The sequence below is a fragment of the Pangasianodon hypophthalmus genome, chromosome 21 (assembly GCF_027358585.1).
Source record: "Pangasianodon hypophthalmus isolate fPanHyp1 chromosome 21, fPanHyp1.pri, whole genome shotgun sequence".
Lineage (NCBI taxonomy): Eukaryota > Metazoa > Chordata > Actinopteri > Siluriformes > Pangasiidae > Pangasianodon > Pangasianodon hypophthalmus.
In genome coordinates, this window is record NC_069730.1 from 19,537,653 (window position 1) to 19,556,519 (window position 18,867).

Here is an 18,867-nt window from a genome sequence, read left to right on the forward strand (position 1 = left end):
ATGTTGTAAACACTAATAATAACAATAATAACAATAATAATAATAATAATAATAAGTATTTAACAGATGCTAAAGCTCAACCCTAATCCTCCTGCAATCTTCTCCATTATGTCTCTTAATTGAAGCAGAACTTTGCATGCTGCAGTCAGACAGAGGAGTTTATGGATGGAGGCATTTATGACGACGTGTACAGACACTTCGCCTGCCACACACCTCCATCCTTTATCCTCCTTTCTATTCAAGTCCAAATTCAAGACGCACTCAGTTAGCATAGTTCAACATGGCAAAAAGCCTTTTGCAATAACAGGAGTTTTCAGGTGTTAACCACAAACCCTTGCGTGTTTGTTGCCTCTTAAAGAGCTAAAAAAAAAATGCCTTGAACTGAGGTTTGTGCCTCTGAATGAACTCTAAGCAAACTCGCCCGCAGCTCTGAGCGCTAAAAAGTAGAACGTTTTCAAATGCATTTTAAAATATATTGTGAGGGCTGATTGATTAAACACAATAACACCGAGATTATAGTTAGAAGTGTTTCATGAATTATGTACTCACGCTCCACAAATAGCCATCACTTTGACTAAAACTTGAAATGGCACTATGATCTGTGGCAGTAATGAAACCTGGTGAAACCCAAAACTTTTATAACAGACCAAGACGACTCCCGAGCAGGACCATGACCTCGTGGGAACATGAGTTTTCATGGTCATGCATTCATTATCACAAACCTACTGTTTATCACTATATGCTAGCTGACCGTTTAAATGAGCTATTTGACCCATGCGGTCATTTACGTCTGAGTAAACGACTGTGATTCCTTAGATAAATCTCTAAAATGGGTTAGCATGTTGAAAAGTGGAGCATGTGCCCTAGTAGACGGTGTACAACCCTTGCTCCAGGAGTTAACTCTGCTACATAAGATGTTGAAAAACAGCAGCAACTGCTCAAGGGCCTGACTGTGACTAAATACAAATGTACAAACCTGATGGATTTTGCTGATGTTGATGAGTAACATTAATTTGTGCTAGCTCAGAGGTTAAGGTTCGACGTGAGTGGCTGAAAGGTTCCCGAGAGCCACAGGAGCAGGAGCAGGAGCAGGAGCAACTCCTATAATCCTTTCCACTTGGATTGTATTCTCTAACACTTTTACGTCATGGTAAATTATGTCAAATAAATTGCATCATTAGTACATGATTGCTGCCACGATGACAGATCCTCAAATTAGCAAGCTGTATCATACGCTTTCAGGGCATTCGATGTCCATGCCATTGAGAAATCGTCTGTTGAGGTGTAGGAAGAAAGAAAAGACAGCAATTATATTGTCATCTAGTTCTTTGTAATCCAAAAGGAACAGCACTACTTAGTCAACTAATGTGTCACCGAGTCTACCAACATGAATCAGGATATTATTCTGAACTGAAACTATTCTTTTCTAAACCTTAAGGATGAGCATCGATTTCATTCATAACTTACACACATACATGTTTTAAAAAAAAGCTCAGTTGATTCATAATGGATGAAACTTTAATGGACCAATTACAGAACCCTGAAGTATTCCAGGACTGAATTACATACAATAATAATAAAATAATAAAATCAGAGTAAAATCATTTGTCTAAGTTAAGTAATATTTAAACCATGATTAACATGAAGGTCATAGAGCATAGAGGGGTGTCAAAACCTTTTTAGGTAACGGCACACTTATTTCAGTGTCAAGTGGGCTGGACCAAAATAAAATCTGTTTACTAGTCCACAAACACATCAACAACTCGTCTTAAATGTGTTCATGTGTTTATCTGAAAAAAAAAAACTTTGAAAACAAAAAAAGATTCCATAAATGATTCTTTTGGAAAGAGACGGTAACACTGTGAAACTTTTAGCATGCTAATGAAGAATTATGTATGAATAGCATATTTTGTCTGAGTTTATTTATAGTTTATAGTTTATTTCTATAGCACATTTTGTCTGTTTTTCTCCCTAGCTTTTTTCCCCAATCTTTCAATTCAATTACGGTTCACAAGATGATTCACAAGACGTTTTTTTTATCTAAAACACGGATTCTAAGTTCAAGTGATGGCCCAGATTCGAACTTTTATCGGGTCGTGTGTTTGACACCCATGTCATCGAGACTGACAGTTTGTTTTCCAGTCATAACACCTTCAGTAGAGAGACAAACGATTTGTTTTTGAAACTGCAAAAATGCTGCAAAAAATATAATAAACATATAGGATGTGTCTCAAGTATGCTACAGTGTTAAAGCTTTATATGGCAGGACGTAAACACACCTGGTTTAAATGTCACCTGTAAAACAGTGTAACGCCTGGGTGCACTGTAAGTAGGTCAGCTTTTATACATGTAATGTTTGTGATGTGAAGATTTGGTAACTCCAAAACAGAACAGACACCAAGCCAGGTATTTCTTGGCCACGATTCTCGGGAACACCAACATCTTCCCTCCAGCCTCTCCAGCCTCTCCACCTCCTCCCTCCATCTGAGTTCCCTCCAGCCACAAACAGGCACTCGCTCTGTATACTCGTTCCACTGCAAACACCAGGTTCGGTGCACAAAGCCGTGGGTAAACAAGGCTTCGCTTGCGTTCCTCTCAACAAGAAAAAAACGTCATGACAAATGCAGGGAGGTTCCACAGAGCACTATTAATAGACAGACCAACAATGCATGCATGCGAAAGTGAATCACATCCTCATGACAGGTGATGAAGCCGTGACGAAGAAATTGCAACCAGTTGCATATATAGTTTCTTCTCAGAAGCATCATCTACATAGGGCTTTCTCCACCTACCATCAGCTCCCGAGTATTTTTCGCACGGAGAATACACAGACAGTGCAAAGGGAAAGACTATTGTGAGGAAAGCTTTGTCACAATTGTTTTGATGTGTTGTGACTAGCAAGAAGGGATTAGAGTAAGATTAAGAATAGCAAGAAGTGAAATGACTTCTTGTTACTACCCAAAAAAAAAAGCATTATCAAGCAAACCCTGCTGCAAATGCATGCCCTAATAACAAGACACCTGACTTAAATACCTGGAGGTTAGATTGAGCGATAAACATGAGCATTACTCAACAGATTTGATGACGTTCTTTAAGTTGCTAAGCGTTGGAACAACAATCTCAACCACCAAGAACACATACATGCAAGGTCCTGCATGTTGCAGGTGTACACTTACAACAAAAACCTTTCTGGCGAGTCTACCTACTCCCACCATCACCAGTGCTCTCAGTAGGAAGCGCTTCGCACGCTTTCTGCCATCGTATAGCTACTGAAACGTCTGCTAAGGTCCATCCCACTGCAATTTAGAGAAGGCCTTTCATCCGAGCAAGCTGTCATTATTATCACAATGACAACATGCCATTATGTACATATACGTAGCCTATATAACTATAGCTTTCCAGAAAGTTCTATATCAATGGTACAGCAGTGTTGTTGTTCTGGTTCTAAACAATATGTAGCAACTACAAAACTTTATAACACAGTGCTGTTGAATTCTGGATTGTGATTGGTCAGAAGGTGTTGATTAATTTTCTATAACAGCAGCTCTGACAGAGTGCAGCTGCAAATCACAGGTTTAGATTAATGTGCTCATTCTAATACATCAAAAAAGTGTGTAATTGTTGATATGGTGAAATTTTCTGTAATGAGAAGTTTATTTAACATTTATGGAAGGAGTCTGCAGTGTCCGTGCTTTGTAAGAGTCAGAGGTAAAACTGTAACGTTTAGTTTTCCGAGATCTCCAGGACAGATGAGTTTACGCTTTTGTTAGCTTCAAGAGAGAGAAAAATAGAGGCTGGTGAGGGAACGAGTGTTTATAGCTGCTATAATGTAAGTGAGAACAAGATGATGTTCTACAACATTAAATGGATTAATAGTTAAAAAGTATGACATTTAATAAATTTTAAATTCTATTTGTTAGCAAATTGCTGTGGTGTAAAAGGAGTAACATACTTCAGGACGTGCTACTATTGGAAAATAATCATCTTTGGGATGGTAACAGTAACTTCGCTTCATCACACCGCTGTGTAGTTGCTTGTTTTTCTATAATAGAATGTCCCTGAGTGTTTTATTCCTTACTTATTAAACACTTCTTTCTTTGTTGTAGCACTTTGTAAATTTTTTTCCCTCCAGTACCACGAAAGTACCCCAAAACATTGAACATCCTTTGCCACTGATGAAGTGTGCAACAGATGAGCTGCAGTCAGTAATTTTACACTTACAAAATAACCTATAAAGTAAGAGTATGTGACAAAATGGCCCAGGAGTGTAGAAACTGGGAACGTAGTGTTGCTTGATGAATCATTTCTACAAAAAAACTTTCTACAAAAAAAAAAAAAAAAAAAAAAAAAAAAAAAAAGAGACTTGTTCCTTAATATTGAAACTCCAGACGAGTAAATCCAGGCACAGCACCAAGAATCAGCATGTGTCATCCAGATTTCCAGTAACCCGTCGGTCACTGATCAAATATGAATTAAAAAATCAGTGAAAGGGCATTTCTGGTCAAACGTTTTAGCAATTGTATACCCAAATTACCAGAAGTACCAGAAAGAAAGGTAGTCTCAAGGGGTGGCTCCAACTTGAATGGTTTTGAATTAAGAATGAGATTGAAGAATGCAAGACCGCAATCACACCCCTTGCAGATTACGGAATTAATCTCCAAAAAAGAGAGTCTTCATGATGGACACCGACCTAACATGATTTCTCTCAGTGGTTGAGTGTCCAAAAAGTGGGTTTATTAAGATACAACAAGGTTCAATCCTGTGCATTCATATTATTTATTCTAAGTGTCCATTACTCTACCTGCTGGGTCTTAGCAGGAGGTGAAAGGATGTATATCCAGATGTGAAAAACAGAACGGAAGGGTTCTCTGTGGTTCTTAAGATCTCCTTTCATTCCTTTTCTCCAGGGGTTCAGACAAACCTGCCATTCAAGTCTATTCTTTCCCATTTTGTTTGCTTTTCTAGCTCTCATAATAATTAACATGGGCCGTAAGACCAAATCCATGGTCAAGACTAGGTTTCAGCAGGAGCCATTAGTGAGGGAGTGGATCACTGGAGCTTTTGGGATATTTGGAAGAAATTGGTGAGCAGTATCATAACAGGCTTGGTCTTCAAACTGTGCAATTTTGTGAGTGCAGACCACAATCTCAACTAAATGATATGAAGCTATCAAAAGTGTGAAGAACTTGACAGCTTCTGCTTTGCCCTAGATAGTCAGAACCCACACTAAAGACTCTTGGGTAGGAGTTGAATAGTATGAATGGAGAGGAAGAGAGGTGGGAAGTTATATGATTTCATAATTCCTTAAGATCCCTTGAGGTCTAGACTTTTCATCCATCTTCAGTAAGTGCTTTATCCTGGTCAGGGTGGTGGTGAATCCAGAGTCTGTCCCAGGAACACTTGGTGCAAGGAAGGAATACACCCTGGATAGGCCACCAGTCAATCACAGGGCATCATGGCCATACACATTCACCCACTAGGAATAATTTAGCACAGTCGATGTACTTACCAGTGTGTTTTTGGAAGGGGAAAGGAAGCCAGAGAATGCAGAAGAAACCCACATAGGCATATGGACATCATTCAAAAATACACACAGATAGTACACACAGATATCCTGGATCTGAGGCAGCAATTCTACACCACCATGCCACCTTAGACCAATGTTTTCAAACTCAGTCCTTTGGGAACCCCCAGATAGGCCACATTTTTGGACTTATCCAGATCTTAACACACCTGAACCAAATTTTTAGCCTGCTTGATTGCTTGGTTCTGGCAAAAATGTGGACCATCTGGCAGTTTCCTGATGGCTGGATTGGGGAAATGTGGTTTAGACTACGGTAAGGTCATTAGAAAATTTGTGGTGGTGCTTGTTTGGGTTCTTGCTAGCTGATGGACATATTCAAGTCTGCACATCTTTTTCAACTACTGGTTTTGGTTCCAACTCCAACAAGAAAGGAATCTGGTCAATTTCAGCGAGTGGATGCCTCATGTCATTTCCAAGAGAAGAACAGTTGCAAAACCCGACAAGTCGCAACATGTCACTTCAACACGCTTTAAATGTTTGACATAAAGTACACTGTGAATGTCACTGTGGGTTGCTGTGTGTTTGAAATTATTTTGAGAGAAAGATATACGTTTATGTTTATAGGGAGTTGAGGTTTCAAGCTTTGGGCCATGAGGAGCTCTTCATAACAAGCAGGGGAGAGGGTGGTGTGGACGTCTGTCAGCGCAAATAAAAACATCACCAAATGACGGGAGTAACTGCACCGCGGAGGCTCAGAGTTGCATAGGTGGAGCATGAGACCCTTCTATAAGACATGAGAGAATGGCTGTGTGAGAGTCTCAGGAGGTCTGGGTCAGCTCTGTAAAGGCACTTTGGCAAATCTGACAAAATAACACGAGACAGAGTCCTAATGCCAGAATGGGAAATACTATATCACTGGCATTTTTAATAACAGGATGGACAACAAAGCTCGGCCATTAAAGGGATTTAGAGTTAGATGCTCTAGCACATCTGCTCAAGCGTCCGGCTGAGCCGAGCTCAAGTCGATGTTAAGGGTCTTCTGGGGCCATTCCAATGAAACTAGATCCTCACAAAACCTAAATGGATAAGGAGCGCAAAGAGAAAATTCCACTATTACACAGATTCCCTGCAGGTAGAGTGATAGCAATGGACTTTCAGGTCCCACTAGATGGTCTTTTGCCTTTTAAAACTTCACTCTGAATCAGATTTGAAACTCAAAGAGGGATTAAATATAGCAATACATGGTGATCGCTGCCAAACAGATTTTCCATATGGTGTGGATTGACAGAATTTGAGAAGAATTATATATATATAAAAAAAAAAAAACACCAAAAATCTAAATAATTGTCTCCTTTGGGACAATTTCCAGCACTGCTTTAGTTAATGCTAAGCCTATAGTTCACATCAGTGGAGGATTACTCTGCAATGTGTCTCTTTCCTATGAACTGATTGGCAGATTTACTAAAGTTCATGGTGCGCCACATAATTGTGGAAAATCTGAAGGTGGTGAGGTGCTTTTTAAAGGTCAAAAAGATTGCACAGGTTATCCAAATACACATTTATACTTAAAAATGAGTGCATGTTCTGTTTTTGAAATCAACCATGACACATGGAAAGCAGAAAGACATTTCTAGCAAATTCAAAAGAATTGACGGAGTTCTCAAACTATGTTTGAGAAACTATTTCTCAATGTTATTTTAAAACGCAGAAAGAGAGACCCCCTAAGCACCAACGGTTGTTGACTAATTACGGGATTTTAGTATTTTGATTTTAAAACCAGATGGATCCGTAAGTTTCAGACAGGTGCCAAATTAAAGGAAAAGCAACATCAAATGTGTTAGCAAGGTGTTTAGGCCACCACAAGCCACCAGAACCTCTTTAACATGCCTTGGCATTGATTCTACACATCTGTGGAAGTGTATTGTTGGGATGAACATGGTTCATCCAGAAGATCTTCCCTCAGTTGGTGTTTTGATGGGGGTGGTGGTGGAGAGCGCTGTCACTGTCTAATATGTCGATCCCAAATGTGCCATAGATGAGCAATTGAGGTGAGATGTGATAAGTCTGAAGGCCATAGCATCATTAATCATTTGCATTCTCGTCAAACTATTGAGTGAGCTCTCCTGCCTTGTGGATGGGGGCGGAGCCACCAGGGAAGAGCCCTATCAGGATAAAGAGGATCGGTCAGAATTACTCTAGATTGATTTGCAGTGACCCAGTCATTGGTTTTTCCTTGAATGTGTCACTCGTTTTGTAGATAGTTGACATATAATAGCTAGTTATGTATATTTTGTGCTATGTATGTGCAGCAAGAACTAAAATACACTCTATTTCCATTTCTCATTTTTTTTATTTATTCTTACATTAATTGACAGCAGACAGTTCTGCCTATCTGAGAGGCGAAGGTAGGTGTTGGACATCATCATGCATATTCTGGCTGACTCGATGGTTGACTCGACTGGCAGTTGTTTTGACAGAAAGTCGTCCAGAAAGCTATAAACATCACGTCCACGTTTCTCATAAAAACTGATCGAACACTCTTCATCCTGCTGTAGCTGTTGCGCTCATGATTTGTCCAGAAAAACAACATAAAACTCAGGCAATACAGTAACGATGAAGGAGTCCACACTTCATGAGAACGTTCTGTTCTTGAAGTGCTGACAGAGATCGAGACATACTTCGGGAAGCACTTAATCATACATTACTGCATACATGTCTTTGGCATGAGATTCAGATACTCTGTATCCATTATTACACAGATCTCCAAACATAATAAATATGATATTCTTAGCCTAGTTTGACCATTCCACTCGCTTTGGACAAATTTGCTTCTGTTTTATTTGTGTGTGTCGTAATAACATCTAAAATATAATTGATATCCTGGTAAGGATGGTAAGGATGGACAAGGATGGTCGAACTTGGCTAAGATAAATACACTTTCCAAATCTTAAAAAATGGCCAACACATTTATTATGCCTTTGAAGATAACTCTATATATATTTATATATAAGAAGAAGAAAATCACTACTTTACATTTTGTTAACATGATACTGCTGATTGTGACAGACTGCACTGATATACAAATTTCCATTCGTTTCCAGTCATATTTTGGACTTCTTGAGATGAACCTAACATAACCCGCTGATTTACAATATCTTCACCTTTATTTTTTCTCGTAATACTGCTACTGATTACATTTATGCTTAAATTGTGAGCATGTGGACTGTAGTGTATACAGAAAACATGATTGCGTACAAATTCGGTGGACAAATCCAAAAATCCGTTAGCTAGCTCACTAGACAAGTAAAAGCTTCAGCGTGCTTCCCATATGTGACCCGTGTTTTGGCCTGGAAACGTAATTGACGAGGCTAAAAAGTGGTAGCTAACATAACGTAATAACATATGGCGAGCCAGTTAGCTAGCTAAGTGCTTTAATGAAGACTAACGAGCATGTGATCATGTAGCATTTGCAACCACAACAAAAATTTAGCAATGAAAAAAAAAAAAAAAATCGGCTATGTGCGTTGCATGTAAAAGATACAATTTGAATCTGGCTAGTGTCTTTATTTTCTCTTATTACGGTAAACCATGAGATGCGGGTTGTGCTAGCAAGAGAGTTAGTCTACATATCAGCTTTGCGTTGGATGCATTAGACGTCTCTATTTCTGAAAATGTTGCCTGTCATCTGTGAGCACTGATTATTCTGCTTAGTAAAAGTCGCCCTTCATAGATGTGTGTAGTGCAGGGAGTGGTGGGATTCGGAAACGCTACAGTTGCAGCATTGAGGCGAGTCCCACCACAGTGAAGTGCATTACGCTCAAACATACATACCAAATGAAAACTTTTGTTGTGTGTAAGCCAATATAGAGTAGTCTATTTTCTTTTTCTGTTTGTTGAACCTACTTGTCCAGGTAACTACAATTTAAATACTAAGAGCCCAGACATGGAATCTGCTCATCGTGGGTGACAGGACTAACGATTTGACCACCCCTGTATCAGCACGTGTGTTTCTAATTTCAGATCCTTTAAAGACCTCTTTTTAATTTTACTTTATCCTGGGGAGTTCGTCACACTTTTGACTTGCTGTGGGTTCAGGTCTGAATCTCTGTAAAGCTGTAATGCAAAAATATCTACCGGGCAAATCGAAACAAAAAAACCCCAGAACAAAATAATGATGTACTGCAAAAAATGGCGAAGTTCCTTTTCCCCTGACTGTAATTCAGAATGTTACATCCATCCTCCTAAAATATACAGCTTATGAAATTACAAACATCTGCTGTGACGAATCTCAATAGAAATCTTTAGAAATACAGACGACAGCTCTTCAAAAAAGTACAAAAGCAAAACTATTTGGAAAATAATCATCAACCTGGCAAAGCTGATCATGTTATCAAAAAAGTAAACATTTGTATTTTCAGGCATTTTGTATTCTGGACCTTCAGTACCTTCACCGAGAAGCTGTTTGACACTGAGGCACGACACAGACATCATGGCGGCTTGGCGTAATGATGAATTAGATGAACTGTTCAATTACGGTCTTCGATGATTTGTCGAGAGAGAGTATACAATGTAATTAAACAAACAAAAAAAAAATCAAAAAATTAAAATAAGAAAATAATTTTTTAAAAACCCAAGCCTCCCATTAAACAGAATAAAACATTAAAAATCCTCTTCAATTAAAGAGAGCTTAAGTTATGTAATAAATAATTAAAAAAAAAAAAAAGAATTGGCATCCATTTTTAATAATACCCTTCGTGTCACAATACGAAGGCCGATCTCTGACCTTAAAGTCATAAGGATGGTGCAGAGCGGACGGAAAAACAAAGGCATGATGATAAAATAACACTAAGGACCGGTGGAATCTACACAGCGAATACATTCATGTTGTAGAGGACGACGGTCTCCTCCAAAGAGGTACATTTGGCACAATCAGTCCAGTTTGCCACCTCTCAGGTCTTTGATTACACTTGTCTCGAATCGTAATCAAGGATGAATATGGAACAGAGGAAAAGCTGATCTCTCCAGATGTTCAGGACGGAATGCAGGTCAGAGGAAGCTTCGCAGTCAGAAGGCACATGTAGCATCACTTCCCCCTTTCGTACTGCTGCAGCTATACACCTCAATGTTCTCTGGGTTTCCCAGCATCCTCGGGTTCTCGCACTGTGGTAAAAGCATCCACGCTAGGACAATCAGATCCCTTTTGTCAAGTCTGTGATGACGCTGGCCTTCACCAGCTTCTGGAGAAACTCCTTCTCCTTGGAGATATTGTGAGTCCATGACTGTAGAATAAACAGAGACAGTGTGTGTTCAGATTTCTTTTTTGGGATATTTAGTCAATTCCCAGTTCACGATAATAACATACACAAGATTTATTTTTCAGATTTATACTTAAATATGTCTCTGTTTCTTGCTAACATTCTGTTCTGTTATAGTAAGGAAACACACTTAGCCACAAAAGAGAGTTTAGGGCTGGGTGATATGAAGTAATCGAATATTGGTGCTAATCCTCGACAGACAACAATATTTCTTATTTTGCAAAAGAAAACTACAGACGTGTCATTTTAAGTGGCTTACATGGCAAAGATTTACATTTAACTTACATTTATGTATCCTTCAAATAAGTCAAGCAACAGCTGCTCATCAAAAATACTCTAAATTATAAATCTAATGATTGGTGTAGGCTACAGATAAGTTGGTGAAGGCGAAATGGATATTAACTGCAGTCTTCACAAAATGATCACACATGATAAAGAAAAACAAGACAAGATGTAGGCATGTAGGTATTAGTGAATGTAGAAATAAATCGGTCTAATTTTTCGAATTTAATTTGAATTTATTGGTGTTCAAAATGCAATAAAATGGCAAATACATTTGCTGTGTAGATCTTCATTGGATTCTTCCTCTCTGCTTTGTGCTTAGGCCAGATATTTCCATCAGTTCCCGAGAGTTCATGGAGTCCCACATGGGAAGGAGAATGACAAGATCTGACTGTGGGTTTTGTACTTTTTAAAACCACATTCAGGACAAAGAATGTTTAGTGTTTTACATTCAATCGCCGCTTTTGAAATGGTTCAATGGCGAGGATGACAGTGGGGCAGGAAAAAAAACACGAAACCAGCACGATCAATGAGAAATGAGTTACCATGACGACCCCACTGTAAACTGTCTTACAAATGGGAGTGGGACATGGCCGGTCATTGCTTTTATTTTTTTATTTTATTTTTTTTTTACAAAATGAGACAAAATTACTTTTAGAGAAAGTGCCCAGCCCTGGTGTAGTTTGAGATCCAGCTCTTCTCAAGTCAAGGCCTCTCCACACCAATCCCAACTGGACAACAGACCACCCAAACATTAGCATGTCTGCCACAAATAATTTCCTTCTTGCAAATATTTCGGTGAAACGAGTTCATGAGTCTTGTTAAAAAGTGAGATCCTTGGCTGGGTCTGAGCCCCTGAAACCCACAACAGTGAAGCCCAAGACCTTGACACTCACAGCTGAAACCAGAGCCTCAGATTCCTGTTAGGGGCCCTGAAGCCGTGTGGGAAGGTCCTGGTTTCACGAGAGATCACGCTGATCGGTCAAGCCTCTCGTCTGGGTTCTTGGGCCCAACTAGAGGACCATATCCACAGCAAAGTCAGCAAATCCAAGAGCAAGGTTTCAGTCTTTGAATGGAATGAACACAGATGTCCAAGTCTCCTCAGGATCTTGTGGCTTGGAGGAGAAAACACCAAGAGGGCTGGAATGATCCCACTTTCTTATGCGTCTATAGATAGAGAAGTAACTTCTCTTTTGCTAGAAGGGAGGGCTGCAGACTGTCCTGGGGTAATTGCACTCGCAATGAGTCACTTGATAAACAAGATGTACTTAAACAGCTTAGGATCCTAACAAATGTCATGAAAAACGCAAAGAAGGTTTCTGTTATTGTCAGGTTACTCACCCAGTGTTTGGTTAGACATAGTAAAAAGTCAATTGTGGACCAAATCTGACTCACAGCTTGCATAATATAACTATTGACCAATCTGTGCATTGAATTAGACAGGCTAGTTCGAACAAGCAAAAGCTTTAATTTGCAATTTTAAATTTAAGTAAAATATGTCAGTGATGTTCTGGTCTTCAGATGGGTGTTGAAGGAGTAAGTCGACACTGTCAGTGCATTAACCACCTAATTTGACATTTTACGAGTCCTATACAGCCAAGCCAAATGGCAGAAAGGAATTTTATGATGTGTACAAAACACAGGTTACCTTAATCAGGGCTGGGCTGAAAAAACACAGTAGCAAAGATGTGATGGGAAAAGAAGCCAGTTTTAGTCAGCTAATTATACTGTTGCTGCACTCTTCTATTTATTGCAGTTAAACAAGAGAAGGTCAGATAAAGGTCTGCACTTCAAAAACAAGTGTGACCCACCTGTTCAAATATTACATGGAAATTAAACCGACGTACAGTGTCTCATTATTCACATTGCTGAAAGCTGGAAAAAACAAGTCATACCTCTTTGATGGCAGACATTTTGACTGACTCGTAGTAGTGCAAGGGTGCATGAGGGGTGTTCATGTCATAGCCGAATCCGGCAACAGCAACCTCATCGCAGTTATGCAGGGCCATTGTTATAGCAACAGTACCAAGAGTTGGGATGTTCTGTGGAAACAAGTAGGATTTAATTTTTTTAATGATCAGCAAAAGATCTACAATTGTCTTTCCTGTATTTCCAGTAAGTATGCTGATGATGGTCAGCAATGGTGTAGTCACGGCTCATGGAGCGTCTATTAGAGTTTGTACACTTAGCTTGGTGTTATTCAAAAGATTTGTTCGAAACAATTAAAAGCACTTCTTGGCCATGCTGTGTGGCAAAAAGTACCAGACTCTAGCAAAAGCTACAAGTCTGGCTGGCAAGACTAATAACCCACCAGGTTTGATTAAAAAAAAAATTCAACCCGTAGTTCTTGGACAAATCTCTTGTCTAAGGTAGAAACTGTAGTACAGGTATATACAGGGTTTAATGGTAACCACCAGACATGTTTGAGACTGTTGCCACTTTCCTTGTCAACACCATAAAACACTGTATAGATGAACACCACACTGTTTGAACATGGCTATGCTAACTAGCACAGGAGAGCAAGCAGTGTTTTTAAATAATTTTACAGTTATCATTATCATTAAAATTATTTGTAAAGTGTTATATGTTACACATAGTTATAGTCTAATTTAATCCTCCTTTTTTGGCCCAAAATTTAACTTTATCAGTGGCATCCTTAATAAATATGGCTAACTGATGTTAACTATACACTTGTCTAATGTTTGCTAAGTTGAGCATATAGTGATAGGTTTTATTTCACACTCCCAAAATCAAATCATTCTCCATTTCAAGCAAGAGCAGAGGAGAAATTACTAACATGAGATGGGAGGAAGGGGCGGGGTGGAGTGTCAGTTAATATCGGAGAGTTCAAAACACCTACACAACTGTCAATCGTGAATTGAGTCATCTACTGCTTTTATTCGGTAGAAAAAAAGAAGACTGATCTTTTTGTGTGTTTTTGAGTGATATCTCGCAGTAATGTACTCTGAGTTCTATGCAAAATGCTTAAAGGCTGGCAGGTTTGTAAACCATGTCATGAGAGTACAAAGCCGAGTGCTTGGACAAGCCCTTGGAAAAGTGATGATTAGCAACAAAATATGAGGCATTGGGTAAAGTTTGCAGTATACTGGTTTGAGCTGATCAGCGCCATCATGCCTGTGGTTGGTTTCCACCCTTCCCCTTTCTCCTGACATGAGCAGGGCTGGCTGGTTGAGTGCCTGTGAGGGAACCTGGCTTTGTTCATGGCAGCAATTGTTAACTCATCCTGAGCTGCCCCCCCTGCCCATGACACACCAATTTTCAGAAGGCAGACCTCCACTTCCCCATCTCCCAGGGGTGGGTAACCATTCAAAATCATTAGCTTGCAACAGCCTGGGGTATGATTTGCACAGGCCCACACATACACACACACATACACCCACACACACAAAATCAGGAGTAAGATTTGGGCAGCATGCCCATCCCCAGCAGGTGAGTGTTAGGAGGACTTGGAGAGGGGGAAGGATGTGTCTAAGTGTGTCCTGCCTTGATCAGTACCGTATGGGACAGCTTCTCTCCTACCCACACACCCTGAGGGGCCTGGTAGGGCAGCTCCACATGCTCTGCACATGTTTCTGCAGTTCAAAGAGGGCGCTGATCTTCATGAGGTGGTCAGCTTCAATACGTCCCAATCCTGTCTTTGCACATTCCAGAAAGACCTGACGGCTGACAGCTTTATCAAGCAGCTCTTAGGGTGTTTCAAGAAACAGACCGGGTGAGCTTTCATAAATCGAAGCTCATGGAAGTCTCATTTCCTGAATTGGTATGTCTTGTCCCCTTGATTTCCTAGCTGAGCAATTTTTTTTCATAACCCTTGTCTTTGAGACTTGAGGCATGTAAAACACACTTCTTTTATGACTGCCCGGTTAGGCTGCTACTCCTGGACCGCCCCTGAAGACTATGTACTATATCTGAGCAATGCATGTGTTTACTTATTGTGAAGTCTTCGGAAGGCAGCCAAAAAGAAGAGCAGTGGCAGAGATCACAACCAGATGACACACAATAGCAGGCATTTCCTAAATACCCATGGTGCATTTGACTTGCAGAATGCCCGAGAAAGCTAAAGAATAAGATTAAAAAAAAATAGCATCTCTATGTCTGTTTTATCAAGGTCATCTCATTGCAGCGGTCAGCCAGTACCCAGATCAGCCTTTCAATAAAATGAACTCTGTTTTCTAGTTTTATTTTACCCTTAAGTACAATGTTCTTGAGGTACAAAGCATAAAATAGGCAGTGAATGACCTGGCCTGCTTTGGAGACAGTTTTTGGGCTTTAGTTGTTCCTATCTGGAGGATTAGCCATGCTGTGTTTGACCTACGGTCACCTTTGAGGTAATTACAATCCATTTGAGGAAACATGTGCCCAGGGCTTCCTGTGACCCCCATTTCCATAAAATTGGCTTTAAGGGGCACACTGCCATTTTGGTTCAAAAAGTACGAACCCACCCAACTGGACCCTCAACAGCGCTAACAGTTCCAAGAAGGTCAAATTCTCTTCCAAAACTTGGAGTCAATATCTTTTAAAGTAAGGAATCAATATAATTTTTGAGTGGTTGCACATGAAGACAATGAATTACTTTTTTTTTTTAATTAATACAATACAAAGATACACAGGGAAATATTGATTACTTACCTCTTAAATTTAACTTTCTAATATAGCTGAATTATATGTGAAAAAGAAGTATTTACAGAAATATTGCAGGGTCTTAATTTGTGAAATCTTCCTAGTGTCAACAGAAGGGCTTACTTGCTTACTTTTATGATTTTCTCTCGATTACTGGACCATTCACTAAGATTTGTTAAGAAGGACACTCGTTACTTGTGCATCAGATTGTTATACTACATTTTCAACAAAATTTTTTTTTAGCTCTGCTTGAAATTAAAATCAGACTGGCACTTACCCCTTTACCCATGAGACCGTTGTTCAGTGGCAGGCCAATGAACTGGAAGGCAGCTTCCTGGATGAAGTAAGGGTTGAGAATTCTCATCTCAGAGGGTTCCTTGGGCACACGCTGGGCCACAGATTTCCAAAAGCCATCTGTACCTTGCTGACAAGCCAAAGACAGAAAGACACCATATTTAGACAGGTTTCTATTAAGACTTACGCAAGTTCGGAATACAAAATGAGCCAAATCAACACCTTTTTCATCACCTTTTCCAAGATGGTCATTATTAAAATTAGAATTCTTTCATAAAAGGTTCAATACGTGAAATTTGTTTCCATAAACATGAGGAAACATGTCAAACATGCCATCACTGCATACTGATAGTGCACAAGGACATGACCGGAGGCCGATCACATGGACGGATTTCATTAAAAGTGAGGCAGCACATCCATGTTGGACAGGCCCACAGGAAATAGACGAATGAGATCCTGACCTCCACGGGTGTTCGAGGATCTGCAGCAGCCCCCAGGTTGATACCAATTACTCAGAGAACTGGCCAAGTGGAGCAGCTGAGCAATTATTCAATCGGCAGCCTCACATTGAGATCATCAAGCATCAGTGCTGCTAACACTGGGCTCGGCAAAGCTGCAACAGGACTGCTGGCTGAGCGCCAGCTGGGTCATCCGATTTAATGGGAGTCACCTGTTCAAATAAGGAGACACTGCCTTTGATATTGTCAAATAATGGGAGCAGCCATTGAGCTCAGCAAATGGCTTTGAACAAAAAAAAAAGCCGCCCCAGTGCAAGCCACAGCAAGAACACATCATCTCTCCTGTCAACAAGGGGGGTTTGGCTTAAGAAGCGGCACAACACAAAGTCTGCGGAATGCTGCAACGTCAAACAGGTGTATGTGCATGTGCAGGGAAGAAAAAACCCACCTTACATAATAAATGGCAATGCCAGATCATGTTTAACACTGCCTGGCCAGAAATACACAGCCATCAAGGCAAGTATGCAGGCTATTGTTTTGGGTTAGCTTTTCGCTATCCAGGATCTTCCTAAAGTACTGTGACTCAGAAGAAGTATTCTGCATAATGGTGAACATGTAGGCCTTGCAATGGCATCTGAAACCTGACCCCAGAGGTGTTTGGTATAAAGTGAGAGATGGGTTGTCTGAAGATGGATAACACAGGATGTCACAGATTGATTCCTTTACAATCACTCAGGCATGACAGCATTCCTCTGGGAGCTCCTTATACATTCCTTCTTAAGGAATGGCCATGCAAACAGATAGTGAGTCTGCTGGGGAAAAGATGCTTCTTCTAATACCATCTGTATTTAGGTGTCACCTAGAGTGCACTCGTGGACCAATTTAATTTGCTACCATTCTGAGCATTCCTTACATAAACCACTTTATTATGTGACTTTTTTTTAACACGTTTCAAGCCATTTTAAGCCCTTTCAGACAGGCGGGTACATGTGGTCTGCTAAGCTGTGGGTTCCGCTGCCTAAGTCACAAACCAACCAAATACACATTTGATCCAACAAGGCAACAAAACAGACTTTTTACAATTGCACAGAAGCCAAAGAAGAAGAAGAAAGAACCTACATCTTACCCTGTTGATTACGCACAGATCCTAAATAAAAGTAGAAAGAATTAATGTAATGTATTGATAAGGAGTCCAAGTAGCTGGATCTGTCCACTCTCTCAGCAATACTCCATTTGTCATGTTTAAATCCTCTATGACAGCTATTTTCATTTGGAGTTTGGTCAGAGTCTGGTTCATGTTACGTCCCCAGCAAAGTTAAACATGGCGATTCTAAACATAGTGCTGTTGCTGAAGTCCTCTTCTAGCCTTGCCTGGCTCTAGTCCAAACACACCTTTTACCAGCATTACTTTGGGGAACCACAGCCAGCCAAATGACTGGAGAAAGACGGAGAGTGAGAGCCTCTGACTGATCGCCTTTCCTGCAGGGTTTGCTAACGACCAATTTTCTCATCAAAACGAGGGTGCCGCTGTAACCAATCCGTCCAATAAAGCAGCAGGTGAGAGAGGGCTTACTGTCTCTGTGCATAACTCCAGCGTGCCCTTAACAAGCTTCCAGCATGGCCGCCAAGTGTTAAATCACCTCATAAAAATCACAGGCCTCATCGCCAACCTTCCCCTCACTGAGAACAAGTCATCAGGGAACCATTCGTTGCAAGTGCACATTTACACTGAGGAATGGGAGTGCTCAATTTCTAGCCCACACAAGATAAAGACAAGCAGGAAAAGATCTCCTTGGAAAGCAGATCTCCTTTCAACATGCATTCAAAAGGAGCTAATAAGTTGCAGGAAAAAAAAAACTGCTTGATAAAAGATAAATGTAGAAGAAGATTGAATAGCCTTGAACCGAGATATGAAATGTGGGTTAAATATATGCTGCCTTCAATTTAACTCAGAAGGGGGAAGTCTGAACTCAGAATTCTGTAATTTTCAAGCTTAGTGTGTTGCTACAAAATGGGAAAAACATAGATGACTCCATGAAAGTATGTGTTTTGTTAGCAACAAGTTAGCAAGATAACATTAGTGTTCACAATTTTATGATGTATGTACTTTCTCAAAAATGTATGGCTAGTGTTATTTAACCAACTAATGTGTCTTTGTGGCTTGAACTAATGTAAATACTACTATAAACTCATTTAAAGTAGTAAGGAGATATATAATTTACTGTTAATGGTGTGAGCAGCTGAACCTGGGGTTGAGGAGACCTTCCCAACTTACTGAACAGGAATTCCAAGTTGAGGGGGATTTTTTTTTTTCTAGTCGGAGGTCAGAAATTCTGAGTTAGGAGCTTTAGTT

At 40.0% G+C, this 18,867-nt stretch overlaps 1 protein-coding gene across 6 annotated transcripts in view; it reads right to left on the minus strand.

Moving 5' to 3' along the window:
* Positions 1-7,854: 7,854 nt before the first annotated feature.
* st3gal3b (ST3 beta-galactoside alpha-2,3-sialyltransferase 3b) overlaps positions 7,855-18,867 on the minus strand; it is a 63,425-nt gene continuing 52,412 nt past the window's right edge. For all 6 annotated transcript variants that reach the window (XM_034314501.2, XM_053227750.1, XM_026946333.3 and 3 more), the window contains 3 exons: positions 16,040-16,186; positions 13,017-13,163; positions 7,855-10,803 (listed from right to left, as the gene is read on the minus strand). In XM_034314501.2, the coding sequence (XP_034170392.1) occupies positions 10,714-10,803; positions 13,017-13,163; positions 16,040-16,186 (384 nt within the window). In that variant the 3' untranslated portion in view covers positions 7,855-10,713. The remainder of the gene's footprint in view (positions 10,804-13,016; positions 13,164-16,039; positions 16,187-18,867) is intronic.